General features: G+C 43.6%; 5 protein-coding genes across 6 annotated transcripts in view; 2 read left to right on the plus strand and 3 right to left on the minus strand.

Moving 5' to 3' along the window:
- Nucleotides 1-24,162, plus strand: part of mre11 (double strand break repair nuclease mre11) — a 247,072-nt gene that overhangs the window by 205,052 nt on the left and 17,858 nt on the right. The window lies entirely within an intron of this gene.
- Cog8 (conserved oligomeric Golgi complex subunit 8) overlaps nt 1-24,162 on the minus strand; it is an 83,743-nt gene that overhangs the window by 8,008 nt on the left and 51,573 nt on the right. The window lies entirely within an intron of this gene.
- LOC108132326 (uncharacterized) lies at nt 71-15,051 on the minus strand. The gene is given in 6 exon segments (XM_017251702.3): nt 71-5,071; nt 5,132-5,213; nt 5,286-5,340; nt 11,902-12,590; nt 13,789-13,926; nt 14,885-15,051. Coding segments are annotated over 4 exon segments (2,259 nt in total). The 5' UTR covers nt 12,128-12,590; nt 13,789-13,926; nt 14,885-15,051; the 3' UTR covers nt 71-3,175.
- Nucleotides 18,174-19,350, plus strand: LOC108132420 (transmembrane inner ear expressed protein). 2 transcript variants are annotated; one of them, XR_001773703.3, is made up of 4 exons: nt 18,180-18,415; nt 18,473-18,625; nt 18,991-19,094; nt 19,178-19,344. XR_001773703.3 is itself a non-coding variant. In XM_017251846.3 (3 exons), exons 1-3 carry the CDS (start codon nt 18,292-18,294, stop codon nt 19,264-19,266), a joined length of 366 nt encoding a protein of 121 aa, XP_017107335.1. In that variant the 5' UTR covers nt 18,174-18,291; the 3' UTR covers nt 19,267-19,350. The 2 variants fall into 2 exon arrangements, 1 of the variants encoding a protein (XP_017107335.1); XM_017251846.3 differs by lacking the exon at nt 18,991-19,094 and having other exon boundaries at nt 18,174-18,415; nt 19,178-19,350.
- Arpc2 (Actin-related protein 2/3 complex, subunit 2) lies at nt 19,366-24,122 on the minus strand. Its single transcript, XM_017251844.3, has 8 exons — nt 23,495-24,122; nt 21,775-21,868; nt 21,609-21,708; nt 21,360-21,546; nt 21,077-21,297; nt 20,232-20,323; nt 20,061-20,170; nt 19,366-20,002 (listed from the first exon to the last, which is right to left on the minus strand). Exons 1-8 carry the CDS (start codon nt 23,566-23,568, stop codon nt 19,975-19,977), a joined length of 906 nt encoding a protein of 301 aa, XP_017107333.1. The 5' UTR covers nt 23,569-24,122; the 3' UTR covers nt 19,366-19,974.

Raw genomic sequence — 24,162 nt, forward strand, 5'->3', positions numbered from 1 at the left:
ATCATTATATCGAAAGTATAAAAATCGTATTTAGCCATAGTGTCTCTTTCTCAATCTTGTCCATTACTCGGTTTCGGTTTCGATTTTGGATTTTATTTCTTTAGTAAATTTCTTTCATTTTTTTTTTTTTGGTTTCTTAGCAAAAGCGGGTGTATCTTCTTCAAGCAGGTATTCGAATGTTACTTGGCAGGATTATTATTTTCCATAGTATATATATATATATATGATTTTTGTTAAATAGTTTTTATAAAAGCTTAGTGTTTGAGTTGTGTCGAGTGTGTGTGTGTTTGTATGGTGTTGTGGGTGTTTTTTTTATAATAGGCATGTTCTGTTTTCTTCTGTTCTGATTACAATTAGTTGCATCTTGTTTGGTTTTCAGCTAATTATGCTCTCGGTTGTTATTGTTAAATCTGATGCAATATATAGAACTCACATTAGGCGACATTGACGACTCTTAGCGGCCTAGTTATTTAATTAATTATGGTACTTGCTGCTCAATAGGTATCTACAATGGATTCTTTCTTTACCATGATGGGGAATGATATCAAAAATGATTATTGTTAAATACATATTGTAGTAGATTCTTATATTTTCCTTCATTTTTTTCTCATTGTTTGTAATTAAATTAATTAAAGCTTTTTCGTGTATCTGTGTCGGTCATTTATTTTCCCCATGATAACATATAATTGTCTGAATGAAAACCAGTCAACGAACCAAGTCAAGACATATCGTAAATGAGGAAATTCTATTTACAATTGAATATATTTTCGCTACTTAATCGCTTAGTTACACTTAGTATTCATTTTCATAATCAATTTCATTATCAATGACCGTACCGGGGGCTAGGCTAGGGGTACCTTAGCTAGGCTCCTACAATGCATTCACTATTCGCTAGCTCCTCAGATTTATCAAAGTCGTTAATACAATTGAATTGCCTTGAATCGAATATTCAATATTGCTAATAATAACAGCTCCTCCCGGCTCCTGGCTCCCGGTCCTAGAGGAGGCCCGGAAGGAGCCCTGATTGGTGCTTCGGCTGGCCGAGACTACTATAATTAAATATTATTGCATAACAACTGAGAGCGACTGATGCATCCGACTGATGGTTACTATCCTTCATATCCTTCTCTTAGAATTTAGCTAGCTTTCCATTTTAGCGCTACATGTTTTTCGTTTTTGTATTTTTTTTAAATTAGTTTAAATATCTATGGCTAGGTTAAGGTAATAATTATCTCCCATTTGTGGCTCTAATTTATCCAAATCATCATCACATATCAAAAAGTTTACAAAAATTTCACATTACCTACAGTTTTCCTTCCGCTTTAATTACGATTACGTTAATGTTTATTTAATTTCGTGCGCTTCGAATAAAACATACAACAATAGGTAATTTTACTAACGGCTTCAGCTCCCATCCTCAACGGTCTCTTTTATTTTTAATATTTTTTGTTTTTTATTTTTTAACTTCTTGTTAACAACTTATTTGTTATGCCATTCGTTTCAATGATTAACACAATCAACATGTTGATATATATGTTTCAAATAAATTAGTTCACTTTCGCTTGCGGATTACAGAAGTGACTTTTCTATGCAGCACAGCGTATTATTGACTAACATTCGTCACCACTCTAGATACTGGTTACTGGATCCTACTACGATTTCTTTCTAGTGTACGTGTGGGCATGTAAAGGCATTTATGCGGTTTCTTGTGTCTTTCCACCTCAGAGACAGATCTGCACTTTCTGTTGGAAGAACTTAGCTGAAAATCCTGAAACCGAGTCGTCGTCTCAGTTCGTCGTAGTTGAGCAGAAAGAAAAAATGTTTTTCAGTTTTTTTTTTTTTTTTTTGGTTTTGCAGATCGCATTTCCAATCGGATATATATTTATTTAATTTTTTTTTTCGATAAACCAAAGCGTGATCTCGAGGCTTAGTTATGTTAGTGATATATTTGATTTTTAGTTTTATTTGCGTATATGTTTTCAACAAAATTGACAAATCGAAACTGATTTATAACTAATATTGCTCTTGGTTGGTTAAGAGTTGAATCGTAATTTGTAATTTTCTTTGCTTGTATAGCAGGTTCTCCTTGTGCTCTAACAACAATTCCTTAAAATCTTAAAATTTCGAAACTGAATATGCATCTTTTCGACTTTAAACTTGGATTGCTTAAATGATAATTCAACAAAAACAGTGTTCTAATTGATGTAACAATTGCTTTAGTCCTTTTTGGTTAATTTTCTTTTAAGGGTCTAACAAACCAACGCGCACGCTGATAACTTCGAAGGATTTCGAGCTTGGACTGGGACCTGGTACTGGGGACTTGGTGGAAGCGGAGGAGGAGGAATCTAGGTTTTTGAACAAAAGTGCTGGCGTGCGCGTCTCTTCATCTATGTGACTTGATATCATCAACATGATTTTTTAATTATTTTAGTTATCAACTTACTATACAAGCTCTCGTCTTCTGCCCACTTCTGTCTACATTTTCTTTAGGTTTTATTCTTTAACAATATTCTGTCGAAACATCTTCGGATACATTAGGCCCAAGTTGAGTTCAGCAATGGCAAATGCCCACCAGAGTATCTATGATCATTGTTTCAAAATCAATGCTGAATCACTGAAACATACATTCTGGAAAGCAATTCATCAGCGAACAGATCTCAAGTTTTTATACAAAGTTTCCAATTCTTTTCTTTTTTTTTTGGTGTATTGCAAAGATGTGCGAATGTTGTGTGTTCGTGTTGGTGTTTTTATAAAAAATTTGTTTACTAATATTTGTTAATCTTTATGTTTTAGCATATATAAATTGTACAGTAATGAACTTTCCATCGAATGATTAGGGTACGCGATACGAGTGTCGTGTGTCGACTGTCTTTCGAAATGGAATCTCTTGTTGATATCGCAAATGAGAACAGCGTCCTAGGTAGCAGGGATGCAGCAAACTGTCCGGATTTCCTCCAATATTTTCCAATATATAAATTCTAAACTTTAGGAATGTGAAAGAAACTAGCCAAAAACATGGTTTTAAGGTGAAATTTAAGTGGAAAAAAATGCTAAGAACTTGCTTTCGCTCTTTTAGCTTCGAAAAATATCCAAAGAAATCCCCAATCTGCTTGCATCTCTGATATAGGTTAGCCAGGCACATGTTGGATCTCCGAGTGGCAGCCCACACCCAGTGTCAGACGTTCTTCGGCGGCGCCGAGCTAGATCCGCAACCGGACCCGGGACCGGGAGTGGAGGAGCTCTTCTGCTGACGCTTCTCCCGCCATCGATCGATGGGCGTGTAACAGCACCGGAAGAACGGGGGCGCTCTCGTCGACGAGGAGCTAGTGCTGTTGCTCAGCTTGGCCAGCGACTCGGCCGTGAGCTCCGTCTGCACTCCGCTGGTGGTCAGGCGCGTCTCCAACTGACGGTACTCGGGCGGAGCTGACGGAGGTGGTGGTGGCGGCGCCGCCTTGCAGATGACACTGGGTGGCTCCATTTCGTGCAGCTCGAAGCTGTTCGAGCTGCTGTTGGTCGAGGGCCGGAACTCGTGGGAGCTGCTCTCGACCATGGCAGTGCGATAGGTGGCGGCAAAGTAGTTTGTCTCCAAGTAGTGGCAGGACTCGAACAGGTAGTCGTCGAACTGGGGCTGGTGCTGCGGCAGGAGCAGCGAGCTCACGCCCAGCTTGTGCGACTGCGTGGAGGGTGACGCGGGCGTGGGCGAGTTGGGCAGCACCATGGTCACCAGCGAGCTGGAGGCCATCGGCATAGGTCGCGGCTGCTCCGGGCGCTGCCCTGACCCTTGCCCTTGCCGCTGCCACTGACGCTGCTGCTGCTCCCTTTGCTTCATATCAACAATTTCTATTTCTTCTATATCACTAAAACTATTTAACTGTTTCAACAAATAATGCACATCATTTCGTTTCATTTGATTATCCTCGTCGTGGTGGGGATGATCATCGTCGTTCGGGCCGTAATCCTCTCCTGCGGCCTCGTCGAGAGGATGCCCCTGTGGGTAATCCTCCTCCCGCCGAGTCGCCTTCTCACTCTCCTTCGCCGTTGCTAAAGATTTGTGTGCTTGAAATGTTAATGGAGTGCTGGCAACGGCGCCTGAGCCACGATCTAATCTCTGGTTCCCCTTGAGGCTGCTGTTGTTCTGCTTGCCCGCATCATGTGGTTGGTGTGGCTGGTGTTGCTGCTGTTGTTGTTGTTGTTGGGTCACCAACTCCGGATAGGCCAGGTTGAAGCGCTGCTGCAGTGTGGCACTGCTCAGCTGGGGCAGTGTGGCAACTGCCGTCGCCGACGCTGCCTGGGGCCTTTCCATTGTGGAGTCTATGATGCGGTTGAATTTAGCTAATGCACTGGATGCTGCTGCTCCTCCTGCTGCTGCTGCTGCTGAAGATGATGAACTGGATGCTGCTGTGGTGGTGGTGACCTTAGCTTTAAGTTGTTCATTGGTTTGAGGCACTGTTGTGACGGTTTGTAGATTATCACCGGTGGCCACGATGCTGAGTCGCTCCGAAGTCGTAGTCGTCGTCGCCTCCTCCTCATCGTCGCCGACATCCTCGTCCACATCATCGATATCGACGCCATCGCGCAGCGTCTCCTGCACGTTCAAATTGAGATTGAGGTGCAGTTGCTGGCGGAGCAGCAGGCGGGCGGTCTTCGTCTCGACGCCGGGGACATTAGGCGGCGCCACCTTTGCCTGGCATCCGCCGCCCAATCCCCCCCGCCCGGCGGCAATCACCGCCGCCGCCCGCTGCTGGGCCGTCGCCCTAGCTAAATTATTCTGCAGTATCAGCCGCCTCGACGAAATGATGGCATTATTGTCGCTCCCCCGCGATTACCGGCTGTCGCGGGTGGAGCGAGGCCGCCCCTAACTGGACGTGCTGGCGATCGGCGAGACGGGGGACAGCGGGCTGCGAGCCTGCTCTCGCGGACAGCCCGTCAGCGTGATCACCAGCTTCCGGGAGCCGGCCTGGTCGCGGTGCTCGCACAGCCACACGCCCTGCCACGTGCCCAGCGAGAGCTTGCCGTCGGTAATCGGGATTGTCAGTGAGCTGCCCAGGAAGCAGGCCTTGACGTGCGCGGGCTGTGGATGGATGGACGATTATTGGATTGGAGTAACTAACATAATGGGCCATGGACTCACCATATCGTCGGGTCCTTCGCACGAATGCCTGTAGGGCAAGCCTTCGGGAACTATTTTATTCAACATCATCTCCATGTCGTCTCTGCAAGCAGATCGTTTAGTTGGTTTGGGTATTAGCCGAGATATACCTAATGGACTTGGCCGTTGTACTCACCTGACGTCTGGATCCCAGCTTTCGTTTAACGCTAAACTCGCCGAGGTGTGAAGAACTGAAGGAGAAACAAGCCCAGAAACAAAGATAATTAGTTGTCTGTGGGATTATAATAATGATTTTTGAATTGTTCCACCACCCCATCCCACCCAGGGGGAGAGTTATTAGACCAGGACGACGAGGCGTTGGCCCGGCCCGACTCTATCTGCAATTGAGTTGTAGCGCCAATTAGTCAAGATATAATGCCAAGTGTTCGGGCATTTAATGAAAGTCAGGCATGGAATGTTGCATTGATAACGTATCATGGATATCCCCCATAAATTATATGACAAGAAACGATATGGCCAATTAAACGGGGGGGAGGGGGAGGATTTTTAATGAGCTCGAGTGGAAAAGTCCATAAATACGAAAAAGTTATAAACTCTTCGGAGTGGATAAAAATAACCTTGTAGTTTTTATTGGCGAATGGGTATTGCAGCATAAAAGTTTTGAGAGAAACATTTTTCCATTGATTTTAACCAATTATTCATTATTTCTAATCACTTTTGAAAATTCATGTTTTATGCTTTTTGCTGATTTTCAATTAGCAATTATGTTAACAAATTACAAGCAAATGTCTGGCGGCGGAGTGGCTTTAATTTTATGCCACAACAAATAATAAAACCACTGAAAACACACAAGTCTACAAACAAATCCAACTAACAATTCCGCTTTACATTTTGTCCAAAATTGTTTGACAAATTTATGATACGACCCCCCCATCCATGGAAAGGGCGAGCGAGCATGGCTAGAGCTGAAAATTGAACAATAATTGCCTACATTCGAGGGCCGCTGTTCCATTGGCCAAATGCCAATATGGCCAGCGCTGAAAATGTCAAACGAAAGCCGAGCTGAGCTGAGCCGGAGCAGAAATTGAATATTTTACTCAAAATGCATTTAGTATTAATAATAGATACAAATATAAATAGCGAAGCGGCACGGGCCTCCGACACTTAAATTTGCACACTAATTGCGTATTCATGAATAAAAGAGAAAGCTCTCTTGGTCCTGGCAGCCGAGTGAAAATTAGTTTATTATCAAGTCCCTGAGATGTAATTTCTGGCCCCCTGAGCAGAGACTTGAAATGTCCTTATATGTATGTATGTGCCTGTCCTGCCCAATGTTTATGTCCAAGTTCCGATTTTCGTTTGGGTGCCTCTGGACACAGTTTCTTTCTAAATAATTTCAGAGCCGATTATGTCATGTTGAACATATGTAAATGGCATCAGGAATTTAAATATTAACCATCGAGCTGATCAGGGGAGGCTGTCCTGTCCAGCCAGCCAGTGCCCGGCTCCGCTCGGACAATGCAAATGAAAATGAAACCAAAGTGACAGCTGATGGGGGAGGCAGAACAAATTTGCAAATTGATTGCAGGACCAGATGGAGGACGGATGTCCTGTCCTTTAAGAAAATTAAATGCACAAGCTTCTGAATCCATCCAATCCAATTATTAGTTTCTAAAGCTTTTTCTTAAGTGTATCCTACTATGTTAATGGCCCAAACATAATTTAGCGAATGTCTGCTATGCGGAGTAGAGCCTTTGAACAGTTCGTCCTGCACATTCCATGCACATTTATATCCTTGCACCCTGCACTCCTCGCTAACTGGCGCATCCGCCTGGAATACTCGACTGACACTTTTGCCGTGCCACCGTAAATGGAACGCGTGGGGGGCCGGGGGGGGGTGTTAAGCCGGTGGCCACGCGGAGGACGTCTGTAATATGATTTAGCCATGGGCTTTGTGGTCGCTAACAGGCCCAGCCGGCGGGGTAAGGGGACTCTATGTTGGCCTATGACAACGACCTGGCGTTAATAAACGTTTATACACTGAGAAAAATGGTCTAAACCATTAGTCTAGTTTTATATCTTTTATTAAACTTTAACTATCGGTCTTTTCTCTCAGTGTAGTGCGCATCGTTAAGTAGCAGGTGGCATCGTTTTGGCCGACTGTTTAGCTGTTTAGTTGCCCGTGTGTGGGTGTGTGCCAGCCAAGGAGTGGGTCGGTGGGGGGCGATATGGTGGGGTGGGGAGGACTGTGTCCTGGCCACATGTAGCAGGCGTTTAGGCACTACAAAAGTTGCTAATGTTTTTAAAGAGGCCTTTTATTATACAAAGTCAAACATTCTGACAGCACAAACAAGCTCAAAGCACACTCACACACACAGTACATATCTATGTGTGTGTATGTACAACCGCAATGCTCACACAGATACAACACACCCATAGCTACACCCACTGCTATACCCACATCCAGAAGCGTACCCCTAGTGTTTAACAATGGACTCGACACAACTCAACTTGGCTCAGCTCAGCTGGCTGTGTTCATTCATATATTCATGCAAACACGCACTCAGACAGAGATCCTTCCAGACACTCGCGGGAAGGATACTAGGACTACTACTATTACAAGGCAGCGCCCCCTTTATAAGTTTATGCTTATATCCTTCCTAGAATCTTAAGATTTTCTATAATATCTTGAGTAATCTTAAATCCTATTAGTATAGCCTCTACTGTACGATAGCACGTGAGTGTCCTTAGGTGTGTCTGTGCGTGTATTACATAAGGTAATGCTGAAGGAAATGCTTAAATTCATCAACCTTCTTATTACATAGCCGTTGACTTTTATGCTTATCCCGAGACTCTTGGCCAGAAATCGGCAAACACCGGGAGAAATTTAAGGACATAAGACCCACCCAGCCACCAGCCACCAGCCCCCAACCATATAGCCCACCCATAACCATATACCAGTATATAGTATGTCCTTTATTTTTGGTGTCAGGTGTTGGTGCACCGGAACGGAATGGAACTAGTTCAAGCACACGAACGATACTGGGGATTGGAAAATTGGAAAAGCGGGCCAGAGGCCGGCGGACTGGCTGACTGGCTGACTGGCGGGCCAAAACCTTTGGCGTGCTCGTTTTGCATAAATAATATTGATTTATTGGGTAGCGCAGCATTTTGCGGTTCATAAGCGAGCAATTTTAATGCTAAGCAACACAGGACGACACAGAACACAGAAGGAGAATGGAAATAAAAGAATAAGGTCCTCGGTTCGCACACAACGGAAGCCGAAAGTATGACACACACATGGCACGATTTGTTTTCCTTTTTGTTTTTCCTCCATTTTCCTCTGTCGCCTTGCTCCTCCAATGACCCCTCCACTGCTAGCTTTCCTAGCTTTTCCGTTTGTTTTTTCCTCTTTCGCAGTTTCCCTGTCGTCACGAAAGTGTATCCACAGCAATGAGGCAAAAAAAAAACAAAAAGAAAAATGGCCAAAAACGCCCACACACCAAAAATATATACTTAATGTTAAAGGCTCCGAAAGTCGCAACTCCATTTCTCTGCTCCCTCCGCCCACAATTGGTTTCGCTTTCGCTGGCTGTTGATTTATTTGGTGTTGCTCCTCTCCACACACACACACACACACACACACACACATGCAGTCTAAGGACTAACAGAGTCCTTTTCCCTTTGGCTGAAAAATATGCTCGGGTTATAAATTGAAGTTGAGCCATTTATATGATCTTGCGATTATGCAGCAAATTGCTGCCGAGGGTGCTCCTCCACCTCCACCCAATCCTATCCGAGGAAAGGCCATCCTCTGGCTCCAAGGAGTCTCGTGAGGATGAGCCAGAGAGATCCCGCCACATCTTTGAATGTCAAATGAGAGGATGAAGTCAGTTTTCAAAAATAAATTCCAGGACTAGATAGGAGCATCGAATTTAAAGGATAAGCATTTCAAACGAGGTCAGGATAAAGATAATACCTGATTCCTAAGAATGGACCTATTATTTTCCAAAATTCCACACCTCAAACCCCATGTCCTTATCACTTCCTTGAAATCTAACCTTTGAATGTGGGATTAAGTAAAGGTCCAAAACAAATCAACTAGCGGAATGGCCATTATCCGCGTTGCGATGGGGTGTACGGGGACTTCGATCGGGGTCTGTGGAGAGACTCCCCAGTGACTCCCAGTGGGGTGTTTCGGTTCTATAAATGACCTTCTAGCCCCACATATGAATATTAATATAAAAAAATATAAAGAAAGACCGCAAGTAACCAACTCAAGGGGAGGGGGAAACACTTTCCCAGGGCTCAGGTGAAAAAATCGGACCCCGGGTGGATATATCATTTTTTGTCAGCATTTCCTCGAATTCCGTTCTATATGTCTGTCTCGTTTTTTGTGTTTAACAAGTTACCGTTACATTTGGCTTATATTTTTGGTGTATTTGTGATTTGTGTGTCCTTTTGGCCACTTTCCCCCAATCCCCTCTCCTCAAGCCCCCTTTTTGTTCGCCGCCTGTTGTTTGCGCTTTTCCCCATAGAAACAACAACAACAAATTGGGAGGGTGGGGATGGGTGGAGGCGGAAGTAATGGTGGCGGAGGGGCTATTCAGGTCAATAGTAAAAGACAACAACATATGGCAAGGTTGCTTTGAAATTATTTTTCCCTATTTCTCTTTATTTTTTGTTTGAAATTAACTTTTTTGTTGGCTCTCCTTTGGATCCTTGGAGCGGAGAAGATTGAAAAGGGGCGGGGGGAGCAGGGTAGCGACTTTCATTTGTTTCCCTTCTCGATTTTTTTGCATGAAAAGTGGCCAGAACGGGGGGCGTGGGGGGTCCTGCGGAGGGCTTAAGCTTCCTTTAGTAAAGTGTGTCTAATTAGGAAGTCCTTTTAAGAAAATCAATAAACATGTCTTGACCTCAATTAGATTCCGCTTACAGTTCACAAAACAATACACGTACAGTGAGCACCCCAGACAACAAACACGCACACAGCCCACCACCAGTACGGCAGGAGGGCAGGCGGGCAGTACGGAGGAGGCGGTGGGACACACGTGCTTTTGATTTGGCAAAAAAAATAAAGGGAGGCAGGAGAAGGAGGCAGGTTCGTAATAATAAAGACTCTTGCCTGCAATGTGCTGGCTAAGACGATTTGCTAGCGCTACACTGGGAGAATTAATTAAAGTTCATAATTATAGTACAGCCAACATGGCGTATGAGTGATATGTTGAGTTTCAAGGGCGTACATGGCGTATGAGTAATATGGATAGACTTGGAATAGATTGATGAATGAGATTTATGATAGAACCACAATATTCAAAAAATATTCTATTGATAAAATTTTAATAGGTTTCTCCTGTGTATACATGGCGTATGAGTAATATTTTTATTTATCTTTAAATTTTCATTAAAAAAATAATTCAAAATATATTAATACATAATTTTTTCTCTGTAGGGACTTGGTAGAGGGATTTCCAGGGGGAGGTGGGTGTTGACTGGCAACGGGGAAGGGGGAGGGCCGGGCTGGAAATGTTCGCCTCGAGCATTCACACGCCATAGCCACAGACCATGACATGCAGACATGAGCGACGACTGCGACTAAGACGACGATTGCTTTTCACTTTAGCCAGGCCAACTCCCATCTAAGCCCCCTCCCCATCTCAGTCCTGCCTCAACTGGCGTTTTATGATACGATTTTATTTATTTGCCCTGGCTAGAAGAGAGAGAGAGAGATGGAAAGCCGCAGCTTGGAGGAACGCGTCCTGGCATTGTAATGCGAACTGTCAACAAGAAGCTGCCTCCAAGGCAGGCAGCTCTGGAGGTTGTTTCTCTGTTTGCACTGCCTTCACGTCGTCTTAGTCTCTACTATATGCACAGAGAGAAATCGGACTTAATTCAATTTAAATAACAAGTACAAGATGGGTTTTGAAGATAATAAATATTTTCCAGAGTGTAGCTACTGTCAGAAGTCCTCGAAAGCGGACATTCCATGCGAGAATTAGTGTGCAGAGTGCAGCGCAGCGACGAGAGAATACTTTGAAGAACTGCAATCCGGGGATTATTGCGAATGCATTCCGAAAGGAGCGGAATATAAAGCTTAAAAAGGAGTTAGGTGTTGGGGGCCATGTCAGGAGGTATATGGCCAAGAACGTAAATAAATAAAATACCTTAAAGTCTTGTCACATGTCAGGAGCACATCCTTAAAAAGAGACTCGACTCGACTCCCATCTCCATGTGGGTCATCGTCACAAAAGACAGTCTATCCTCGCCATTCGACTCGAATGTCAATTGCAATTTCCGAATCAAATGGACCGGAGCACTGACCCGGCCAAGTTAGGCACTGACTTGGTCCGAACAGTTTAGCCCAGTTACCCTGCTGGCTAATACAAATGAGCTGGCAGGCTCTGCCCAAGGAATTGCAAGTTTCGGGCTGTCCTCTGATTTGGTATGCAAGTTCCTCGTTTTGTTGTGTGAACTTTGAACTAAATGCAAGCTCCTTGGCCGACGCGAGATTCCCCCAGAGAGATTCCCCAGGCAGGAGCATGAGTGGCAACTGGGAGTGGCAAACTTTACGTTGCCCCTGTCCGAATAGCCCTATGGATGACTTTTCCAATTGAGTTTATTTGCAGTTCGGAAACTCTACTCCTCAGCTGAAAGAATACTTATTGACCAAAAATAAGATGGATGATTTGGACATTTAGATGCCGAGGGAGAGCCACCAGCTGTTGCCCTCGATTAGCTGACATTTGAGACCCGAATTCCAAATCCTAGCCCCTCATTAGGGATATACTTACTTTGCATATGACATAATCCCACTGAAAAGTGCGCCAGCTCCGGCATTTGGCGGAGAATCTCCTCGGTGACGAGATGGACGCCACGGTGCTGCGGCCTCAGGTTGATCTTGCGCTGAAACCAGGCGGAACCGATCTGGAGGCCAACAATGGCATTCCCATCGGCACCGGCTCCGGCGACGGCGCCACCGCCTCGTCCGCCGCCGCCGCGGTGATTCGCCGAGGCCATGGTGCTGTTGGAGCTGCTGCTCCGAATGTTGCTATTCCGGCTGACGCTCTGCTTGACCCCGCCTCCACCTCCGCCGCCACCGCCTCCTCCGCCGGCGCTGCCAGCTCCACCGCTGCCGCTGGTCGCTTTCGTTGTGCCGGCGTGTGGATTACTGCTGCTACTGCGTCGTCGCTGGCCGCTGCGTCCGCCGCTCCTTTGATGGCCAGCAGTGGGTCCTGCTCCCGATCCGGTTACTGTTCCGGCAGCAGCAGCAGCAGCGGTAGCAGCGGCGGCAGTCGACGTCGATGGTTTTGTGGACGACGTTGTGGCTTCTCCGGCGTCCGGACTGACTTGTACAGGATTCGAGGGCTTTACTTGTTCACTTTTTGGTTTCGCTGTAGTTTCACTCTTGGCCTGGCCCTGAATGCCCTTCAGCCAAGTTGGTTTATGCTATGTTATTGCCACTGGGTTACGTTATCAGCAACTGAAAAACGAAAGAGAGATTAGGATTTGTTAGTCATTGATGTTTTAAGCAATAAACTATTCCACTAGCCACACACAAGTCTGGTTATATAAGTTATAAGACCAAGTCAAGACGAGTTTTGGACCAAAATGGACAGAGGCATGAGCCCTACTCCACCTGATACCGATCTTTGGCAGAGACACCTTTTATGGAGGCCCCCCGGCCACCTGCTTACAAGCTCCTACTAACTCAGATAAATCAAATATTAGTGTTGGGGCGTTGTTGTGTTTGGCTACATCTCAATTAGCCCAGAGTATTGAGGAAACTGGCCGAGAGCAGCGCCCACAATCAACAAGTTTTTAATTGCCAAACGCAAACAGCAAACAGCTTGTTATGGTTATCAGAGGTGACCCCTAGGCTGGAGCCACCATGTGCCGGGCAGTGTGGGGTGGACCAGAACCAGAAAAGCTCGTCTTCGAAATCAAAACAATTATATTTTAAATGAAAAACCTTCGTACTAGACATTAATATTTGATGTTTCTTATGCAGGTTCGAGGAAAACTCTGGCCCAAGTGGAGTAAAATTTGAAGCGGCATAATGAGCACGTGTCGCCCAAGTGGGCCGAAAGGGGTGGGGCCAGGAGTAGGGTCGGGTGACGGGTAACAAGGACATGAGATTGTTGGCCCGGGAAAGCATTCGTGCGAAATGGAAACAGAAGCCATGAAAGGCACGAAGCGGCTCAAGATAGACACCCCTTGCCGACACATGGAATCAAGGAAAACGCTGTTTAAGAATCCTTCTTCCTTCACACACACACACACACTGACACACACGCAGGATATAAGTTGACTGCACTCTCAGAAAACACTAAAAAAAAAAACCAAAACTTGTAATTAAGTCATGAATAAATATATTTTGAATCTTAAATAATAAACTTAAAATATCCTCAAGGATTTCAATATTTTTCTCTCAGTGCAGGCGCATAACGAAGCAATCGAAATGCATTTGAATTCAAGGGAAACAGGAGCGGGAGGGGGAGCTAGAGCGGGTGCGGGAAAGTGGAAGATTGAAGCCACAGCTGCTGCAAAGGAAAAACCACGATGGGCGTGAGTGTGAGTGATTTCGGGTCTTGGTATTTGGGTAAGCAGTAAAAAAAGGCTCAGGCTCAGGCACACGAACTGAACCGACCCCAAAAATAAAAAAGAGCCAACACACTCACCACACAAAACGATTTACAAGACACTAAAGCTCGGTGGAGAAAAGGAAAAAGTCCTCCGGAAAATAGAGATGAGAGCCCGCGGCAGGGAAGAGGAAGGTGTTGAGATCACGGGATTAGGAATTCTTTCTTGTGAGAATTCTAGAAATATTTAAAATAATAGCTTAATAATAGATATCAGATCCCAATTCTTTTTAAAATAAAATAAAATAAGTTTCAACCTAAATTTTAAAATTAAAATACCGTTTTCCAACAATTAACAGTTAGAAAGGGGGAGCTTGTGGCTCATCTCTAGCAAACAAAATCAGGCAAACTAAAGGTGTGTCATCTGGCAGGTGGGATGGGGGATGGGGGGTGGGGGAAACACAAGCAACAACTACAACTGTAAGAATCGCGCTGAGGCCGCGGCCAGGTACTTTATTTCTTTAACGGGGCCACTGCTCAAATTTGCATATGCTTTAAATATTTAATGTAATTCAAAAAGAGGAGACAAGTATCATGCCAGGGGGCAGGAGCGGAGCGGAAGCGGAAGCAACGCATAAGCGCAGACACAATCTGGCAATTGGACATGGCCCGGTCCGCATGGCATGGTACCTGGAGCAGAGCCGGCTCCAGCTGGAAGATGGCCCCAAAAATACAAAAACTAATGTTCTCGCATTTGGCAAAAAATCAATTTTTTTCTTGTGATTGCCAAATGCAAGTCGCCTGGGGAGCATCCAGGAGGGGGAAGGACATCCCCCAAGAAGGAAAAAGGACGACCATTTGGACTCTGACACCTTCACGCAGTTGTTGCGGTGTCTCTCGGATCTCGGAGTTCCTTTTTCCTTCTGGCTTTGCTAATTATTGACATAACAAATGTGGAGCTCCCATCATCACATCACGCCTTCTTTCACACACAGAAAAGCCCCCCGAAAAAACAAAAAGGAAAATATTCACTTGGCCCGGATGACGACAGGGCCGAGGAGCCGAAGAGCCCTAATTTGCCACGTTTTGTTTCGCGTCCCGAAAATCGCTGGTCTCACGCACACACACACAGACACACACATGTACACGCCACACGTCAATCACGTAAGCATAAAATTTAAATGCACTTAATTACATTTAATTTGTGTTTTGCTTTTGTTTTATTTTACGAGCTCTGGTATTTGGCCACAACAGCAACAACAATCCTCGGCACCCTGTTAGGCCCCATTAACAACAACAAATAAAACAACACAAGCTTATTCTGTCCGCAAAACAACAACGGTGCGTATCAGTGATGCTTCAATTGGGTGGGCCCTGTGGCGCATTCGTTAGTGCACGAGGCGCCCTGTACGAGCTTGAGCGATACCCACGACAGGTTGCAGGTATCCGAAAGTAACGAGTCACAGTCACGATTTTTAAATACTTTTTGAGTTTTCTTATGGCTATTATATGGAATTTTAGCTGAATAATACGTTTTAATAGAAAAGACCTGGTAAAAGTTTAATTTATTGTAATATTTTAACTTCCAACTTTATGTTATTTGGGAAATCAAATATTAAACTGTATAAAAAACTCTAAAAAAAAAACTTTAAAAAAGTATTTAAGGGTATGTATGTTATGCTTATATTTTATGAATAAGAAAAGTTGTACAGTTTAAAAAGAATTAAAACGAATAATTAAGGTAAGAAGGACAAAAACGTATTGTGGGAATACACTAAAGTAAAATAATATGAAAATAATATTTTCCTTAAATCTTAATTTTTGAAGATTTTTGTATATTTTTTAAATAGCCATTAATTATATGACTTTTAAGCTTTTAAATAGTAAAATTTTATGACGGAAAGGATCTTAAGATTCTTGATAAATCAAAACTAGAAAAATTTTTCAAAAATATCGATGAGCAAACATTTTTTGATTTTTTTAAAATGAAACAGTATTCTTTTTTCTCAAAATAAACGCAAGTAAAGAATATATAATATATTTTGATATTCATTATAAATATGGTCTATATTATATCGATCATTGGCGGCGATAGGCGTGCGAGTTTGGCGGTCAAAAGAAAAGGGCTTGAACGTGCATTATGGCTACAAGGACTATAAACTTGGCAATTGTGCGCTTGGCTTGGCTGGCGTGTGTAAGTGGTTCGAAACAAACGAAAAGCGGTGCTTACTTTGCTTTGGTGATTTTTTATTGATTTGTGGATTATATGCGTCTAATTGCTGTGCCGCTGGCAGGTGCTGCAAGTCGTGGGATTCAGATACTAAATCGCATTCACAATCGCAGCGTGGGGGGGCGCGTTGTATGCTGGTAAAAGTGCTGATGCTGATGCTGCTGCTGGCCGGGAATGTGGCCAACGCCGGAATCGACGGAGTCGGAATCGGAGCCGGATTCGAGATATTTGTGCATTTTGGGGGCTGATATTTGATATTTTTTTTTTATTTTGTATATTTTCTTTAAATATTAATAGTATTGTATTTGTTTTAGAATTTTGCAACTGCAGTGGGGGTCAGCGACAAAAACAACAACTACGAATCGTGTGAATCGGCAGCTCTAAATATAACGTTAGTCGTTACACTCGTTACTCGTTTTTTATGTGGCCAATTCACAGAATGTACATTTTTTACACCTTTCACACACACCCACGCACTTTACCCTCACGCTGGCATATTTTGGCCCGATTTTCGCTTTGTTTGTGTTGCTTTAAATGCTTTCCTTTTTTCTTACAACTTTTCTTTAAATTAATTTTTTTCTTTTATAATTATTTATATTTTTTTTTAGGAATTTATTATGTAGGTTAGCTGTGTGGGCTTTGGCTTGCTTTGATTTTTGCTCAACAGATTTTTGCGAGGGGCGAATTTTTTTTTTTTTTCAGCTGCACGTTACCAAACGGGTGACTCCCATTTGGAGCCACATGGGCACAGTTTTTGCATGGGGCATTTTTCACAGCTCCTCCGATTTGAGTACGGGTGCATTGGGGGAGCCACTGGGGGGTCGTGTGCTTCGAATCGAGTGGTGGGGGCTGCTGCTGCTGCCTTTTCGACTTGTCTCTGCTTCGTTTTTCAATAAAACTTCATGGCCCTATTACATATGTACTCCGTACACACACTCACACTCACACACACACAGACACGCACACACACCCGATTCGAGGTTTCGAGGAGCGTTTCAGCACGGATCTTCTTCCTTTTTTTTCCTATTTTATCCTGCTTTTCCTCAGCCTGGGTTTGTCTCTGGTTTTCTCAACTTTTTCCAACTATACTGCCTTCTAGGTTTTTATTTTCTCTGCATGCCTTTTCTGCGACGAGCGCCCAGCAATGTGCCACCGAACGAGAGCCTGAACTGAAACTGACTCGGATTCGGATAGGATATATTTTTGTTGAATGAGTAGCCCCACTCGGTGCCTATTTCCGGCGCCTGCGTACAATGCAGCGAGTGATTTTTGGTTTCCGTTGTGAATGGATTACGATAACGCCCGATATGATCAACCGCTACCGCTAGGTGGCGCCAGCAATCGATAACTTTGAAACGTTTATTTTAAAATTTTAACTATTTCCTGATTTTGAATTAAATTTATGGTTAAAGATTGTTTATTTTTGCTTAAATTATATACAGTAGGTATTAAGATATTATTTTAAAGAATATTAATGAGTCAAAGTCACTCTATAAAATTTATTTCGCAAATTAATTTCTCGAAATTAGGAACCACAAGGACATGCCTTGTTTTTCATAACAAACAGCCCCGACAACAGACAAGTAATTGCAATCACCTAATTCCAGGAGCCCTCCCTTAAATGTCCCACAGTCATTAGTCCGTATTCCGACCGTATGCCTCCTGAATTCCGGCCAGACTTTTGCAGTTACTATCTCAGCGAGCCACTGAACTAACCGATCCAATTGGGTGTGACCAGCAGGACGTCTAACTAACCATATGCATGTTGTCTTTTGTTGGGGGAGGACACGACTCCAGCTCCTATCGTTCCTCCCGCTCCTTTAGGTATGCAAAGGACCTTATCCTGAGGCACGCGGTACCGCACCCAGTTTCTTGGACTCGAGTCGAGTTTGTTGTCATTCAAAGCCACAATGGACTAAGGGCTGACGCAGGAGCGGATTAGGTCCTATTTTGAAAGGCTTTTCTTTTAAACTAATTGGTTATTAATGGAACTACATTTGTATAGGATCTTTTAAAGGAGTTATCTTTAAAAAAAGGGTTTTTAAAAATTCTGGAGTTCCCCTAAACCCATCTTGATGGTAATCCTGTCCTGACACCACTAAAATATCTATCATTACATTTTCACTTTCCAGCCGTGTCCTGGGAAGGGGGAGGACTCCTTTGTTTGTTATTTTACAAGTTTGCCGGCCACATGGCTACACCCCCGTATTACATTTTTTCAGAGGGAGTGTGTGTGGGGCCACGCCTCCCTCACCAACTAATTTGCGAGCCACGGGCCAGGAGGCGAGCCAGGCCAGTTCCGACCAGCTAGCAGTTGAAACTGGATTGGCAAGGTGGCCACACGTACCACGGGAGCAACTCCGCCGACGAATATGGACGACGATACGGACATCTTTAACATTGACCCGAAGGAAGTATGGCTGGAAAAGGAGGCCATTGCTGGATTCCGTGTGTGGCACATCATCGCCACCGTGCTGGGCATCCTAATGGGAATAAGTAAGTGTAACTAGGGAGTACTTAGCAAAGTAACCTAACCGGGTTTAATTGTGGCAGCGGTGATGGTCTGTTGCTGCATGAGGTTCCGGATTCCACGCACCAAGCAGGAAATCGAGGCGGACTACCAGCGGAAGCAGATAACCAAGAAATTCCGCGAGAAGCTCCAGCAGATCAAGAACTCCGAAATGGACGACATGGATCTACAGAAGGGTGAGGGGATTGGCCAAATTGCCAAATTATGAACACTGTACATACGCATACACACCGTTTAGGAGTTTTTGTGTACCAACTGTCCCAGTTTCGCTGTCACCCTAATGCGAGCCAAGCCCTTTTCCTGTCTGGTGGTCTCCTCCAGCTCCACCCACCCCTCATTTTCCTGCCACACGAGCTCACGCATTTGTATATACAAAATGATAAACGACTCCTCCAGCTGGCCACTCTTGTTGCACGCTAGTTAATGCCACACTGAGGAAAACAAGGGACTATTTTCAAAATATGATCTGCTGCTCCCGATTGTAGAAGTAATCATTTCTCACTGTTTCTATCCATCTTGCTCCGGCACTTCTTTATCACAGCACTCGCTTATATCAAACTGGAACAGTACGATGATCCCTAAGGGCTTTAGAACTGACCCAGTGCACATCCTGTACAGACCATTGGAGTACGAACACTGCCCCCTGTAAGTAGCACTTATCACTCCCCTAATATCAGACCTAAATGATACCCTGACTTCTCTCCGGCTCATCCGTTTCATCCTTTCAGTTTGCGCCCACATCCAGAACGAGTATCTGAATCTCCAGGCCAGCGTGGAGAGCATGAACGAGAAGCAGAATGTCAAGTTTAAGATCTAAGTGCCTGTTATAGTATTTGTGCCGTGCCGTAGTTTATAATCGTTATATAATCTTACATCTAATAAATTATACAAGCGAATAAAATAGAGAGATTCCGGATTAGTTTTATATTGCAATTTGATTCAATCGTTTTTATTAATTCCGTTTTTGGATTGCTTGATGTATCAAAGGTTGGTTTTTACGTTTTTAAATGCGCTTTTCTACACATATAGGCTAAGTCTGGAGGGGGGGGGGCGTGTGTAATCTCCTGCGGGGGCAACTATATATAACAAGTTGGTTCCATTTCGCTTTGACATGGTAGGGGGCTTATAATTCTCATGGTTCACTTAAGTATTAATATTAATTGGTTTCCAATGGTTATGCTGCTGACTTGGTTGGTTAGTAGAGACTGTAACAAACTGGCGGAGACACGGACTTGGACGCTGACTGGACACAACAACACACACAATTCAATTATTAACGCGTAACTATTACATTTTTGTTCATTATGATGCTGAGCTTAAATTTAGCCTTAATTTTCAGTTTTGGAATACTTTTGTAGTTAATGTTATTATTATTATTTGTTGATCTAGTTTATAATTGTTATCGGATCTTCCATTGCTTTGCCAAATGTATGTTTCGGATTTCGCAGTTTAATACACAATTTATTTTTGTTTTTTTGTTTTGTTTTTTAAATTTATATAAAAGCAACTAAGTATACTGAACACATCATTCAATGCGTTTGAATGTTCTCCCCCTGCAAGAAAAATTTGGTATTAGATTGGGTCTTTTAATCTTTTGAAGCTCCGACTTACGTTATAGTTTTCTTCTCCGTATTTTTGGGCTCGGGTCTGGCACGGTTTAGAACCTTCAGGAAGTCCGAGGTTTTTGCACGCATGCGCGAATGGATATAAGCCTTTGAACACTGTTCAGAAAAGGGGTTTCATTTAGTTATTTTGATTAGTTTAAAAGCTATTAAGACTAACCTTGATGTGGTAGTGCAAATAATCTCGGAACATGTGTATTAGGTTGATGGTATTGTCCCTTGTTTCTTTGTTGGTGTGTCGTGGGAAGAGCACTGAAAAAGATGGAATTACAATTAATATTTAAGGTTTATTGAAGTTTTCAAGCCTCCAAAATATAATTAATATATAATTAAAATATAATTGTACACAAACACAAGTCATCTGATATAATATGAGGATTATTCAGGATGCCGTTCGTCTTACTAGTTTTTATTGGAGTTTTTGAGACACAGATCGGAAGGGAGTTCCAAATAATGCCACTTTGACTCCAGGATATACCTTGAGGATATTGTATTCAAACACAAGTCGTCTATTGTAATATAATTGATTACAGAGGATGTGCCGTTCGAACTTATAGATGCTCTTGGAGCGTTGTAGACACGATAAAGATTCCAGGCCTTAACATGTAAACTTTGTCTCCATAGGGGGTTCTCTAAAGAGCTGGATGTACACGAACACAAGTCATCTGATATAATATGATAAACTATTCAGGATGCCGTTCGTCTAGCTAGTTCTTATAGGAGTTTTTGAGACACAAATCGGAAGAGAGTTCCAAATAATGCCACTTTGACTCCAGGATGTACCTTGAGGATATTGTATTCAAACACAAGTCGTCTATTGCAATATAATGGATCACAAAGGATGTGCCGTTCGACCTTTCGGTTGCTCTTGGAGCGTTGTAGACACGAAGTGGATTCAAGACCTCAACATGTAAACTTTGTCTCCACATCAGAGTCTACCCTAACTATTTAAATGGAATCCCATCTGAAGTAGCAGAACCTCTTAGTTTTAACCTTGGAACCTACCAAATGTGACATAGCCAATGTTGTCGCCCACTCTGGCATCCGTATTGGCCAATTCCAGTGGCGGTTCCCGATGCGAGAAGAGCACTTGCGGCGCCGTGTGCGAGGCACGGCGACCTTCCCTCAATTCCTGCATGAATACTTTGCCGATGATGACATCGTCCTCGTCCCGGAAAATGGTGCTGAAGACGACGGTGACACGATCGGGCTTCGCCTCCACATACCTGACCAAAGTATATAGTGATTATAACCATATTTTACATATTTTTTTACAAACTACTCTTACAAAGTCTCATCGTTGCGATAGTTAATTACGGCCCGCTTCTGGCCCTCTTCCCCCTGCTCCTGGAAATCGAAATACTTCTCAAAGACGCTGGCAAAGCAGTTTCGCTTCAGCAGTCCGATTCTCTTGGCGATTTGCTCCCAGTCCTCTGGTATTTCCTCCAGATTGATAAGTACAGACACATTGTAGCCTGCAAGAAGCAAAGAGTAATTAGCTTTTTAAAATGCAGTGTGGTGGTGGTGGCGAGCGCACCTTCTTCCGTGTCAGTCAGCAGACTACCATATTCACGCTTCAGCAACTCGTCGGCTCCATGCTCTTGCAGTTGTTTGTAGAACTTTAACGATATGCTGATCTATAAATTGAAAAAGGTTTTATTAGAGAGATGTAGATGAAAAAGGGTGTAGTTAGGATTACTCACTCGCACTTTCGTTTTATCGCCATTGACGTTGGAAATGTGATAGAGCACCCCGTCAAAGTCTGCTATTCTAATGTCTATCGACTCCGGCTTCAGTCTACAAAGAGAATGGGATCGGTTATTAGTCACTTTCTGTTATATCTTATCGCAAGAACCCATAATAACAAGATTAGTTCTTTAGGGATTTTAAATAAATTTCATTGTTTGCAAACTAGTTTTACTTCTTAAGTGATTCTAACTAAATCAACGCTAGTTTGCATTTAATTTTGGGAGAAACTCACACACATCATAGGGGAATGGTCTAAAATATGCCATAAAATAGCTCCCTAGTCAGAATCGGAACCAGTTGTAGTCGAACACAAGTCATCTGTTATAATATGAGTGATTATTCAGGATGCCGTTCGTCCAGAAGTTTATCTTGGAGTTTCTGAGACACAGATGAGAGAATACTTCCCAAAGATGCCACTTTGACTCCAAAGGTCTATGTCTATTGGTATGATGGCTTAAAGATTGTAAGCAGACACAAGTCATCTGATATAATATGATGATTATTCAGGATGCCGTCCGAACTAAGGTTTCTTTTGGAGTTTTTGAGACACAGATCGGAAGGGTGTTCCTAAAAATGCCACTTTGACTCCAGAATATTCTTCTAGGAAAGCTGTATTCAAACACAAGTCGTCTATTGTAATATAATTATTACAGAGGATGTGCCGTTCGAACTTATAGATGCTCTTGGAGCGTTGTAGACACAAAAAGGATTCCAGACCTTAACATGTAAACTTTGTCTCCATAGGGAGTTCTCTGAGAGGCAGGATGTACACGAACACAAGTCATCTGTTATAATATGAGGATTATTCAGGATGCCGTTCGTCTAACTAGTTTTTATTGGAGTTTTTGAGACACAAATAGGAAGGGAGTTCCAAGAAGTGCCACTTTGACTCCAGGATATACCTTGAGGATATTGTATTCAAACACAAGTCGTCTATTGCAATATAATGGATCACAAAGGATGTGCCGTTCGTACTCATGATTATTCTTGGAGCATTGTAGACACGAAGAAGATTCAAAAGACTTCAACCTGTAAACTTTGTCTCCCGGCGTGGGATCTCTGGAGTGCCGGATGTGGGCGAACACAAGTCATCTGATATAGTATAATGGACTATTCAGGATGCCGTTCGTCTTTACTTTTCTTTAGGAGCTTTTGAGACAAGAAACGCAATAAGGTTGCAGATTATGCCACTTTGACTCCAAATAACATACTTACGTACATATATATATAATTTTAAGATAAGAACTTGACTTGAGTTATGTTTATGAGAGAGCCATAGTACCCCCCCAGCATAGTTTAGTATAAACAGCATGATTTATAGACTTCAAGGCACTTTCGATGAGTCAAATACATGTATGATGCACCAATGATGCGGATAAACGAGCTTCAGTGAATTAATAAGCGCGGGCCGAAGGGTGGGGGGCGGGCAACGTGTGTGGGAGCGAGAGAGCCGTCCAGCGACGAGTGCTCCACACCCGAAATTTATCCCCACAAACAAAGAGAGCGAGGGAGAGAGAGCGGCAGGCGAAACTGATAACGAAATCGACCTGTGATAACGGTGGGGAATGCAGGAAAACTAGATAAAGCAAAATGGTGGAGCATTAGGGTCACTATTACGGTACTTAAATTACGAAGGGGGAGAGGGGGAGGTAACCACGAGGCTAGAAAACTTACCCGGCTTTAGCATTGCGGTACTTCACCAGGAGCGTCTCTTCAATAATCCTGTTATTGATTTCCAGCAGGATCATGGTGCTCTGATATAATTATGGTTTGAAAAAACCAAAAAAACCGATGACAAATTTTATGACGTTGCCGTTGACTTCTTCCACCGCTCCCTGCGCTCTTTCTGAGCTAACTGTTTCTTCTGACTGGCTGGCTGGCTGACTGGCTGGCAGTGGCGACGTGCGGGAGCGAGATGGGGAGCTGCTCCAACTCACCAACACTGGCGCATTGCTGGGGGCTCCTCTGTGTGCGTATATGTGCAGCGTTTTAATGAATCAACAACAAATATGGGCGGTGATGTCGGCTTTTTTGGTCGTCCGTCACACGCACACACACATTCTTCTCCTCACACTAGCGAATTCCAACACTCGCATGCACTCGAGCACCGCAGCTTTTACCGACTAGGTAAAAACTCAGGTTTCCGCTTCTCCCCCGATGTTCTAGCAGTGCCTCGTATCACTAGTTTGCCGGGGACGCCACATAAACTAGGTCTCGGGCCGCAAAACTTATTAAATTATAACAAAAACGTGGGTGGAAAAATGAGGCTGGATATCGACATCGATAGAATGCGGCAGAGGCAACTCTGGAGGCGCTTCCCAGTGTTGTAAAGTCCCACGCAG

This window comes from Drosophila bipectinata, chromosome 2L (genome assembly GCF_030179905.1).
Source record: "Drosophila bipectinata strain 14024-0381.07 chromosome 2L, DbipHiC1v2, whole genome shotgun sequence".
Classification (NCBI taxonomy): Eukaryota; Metazoa; Arthropoda; class Insecta; order Diptera; family Drosophilidae; genus Drosophila; species Drosophila bipectinata.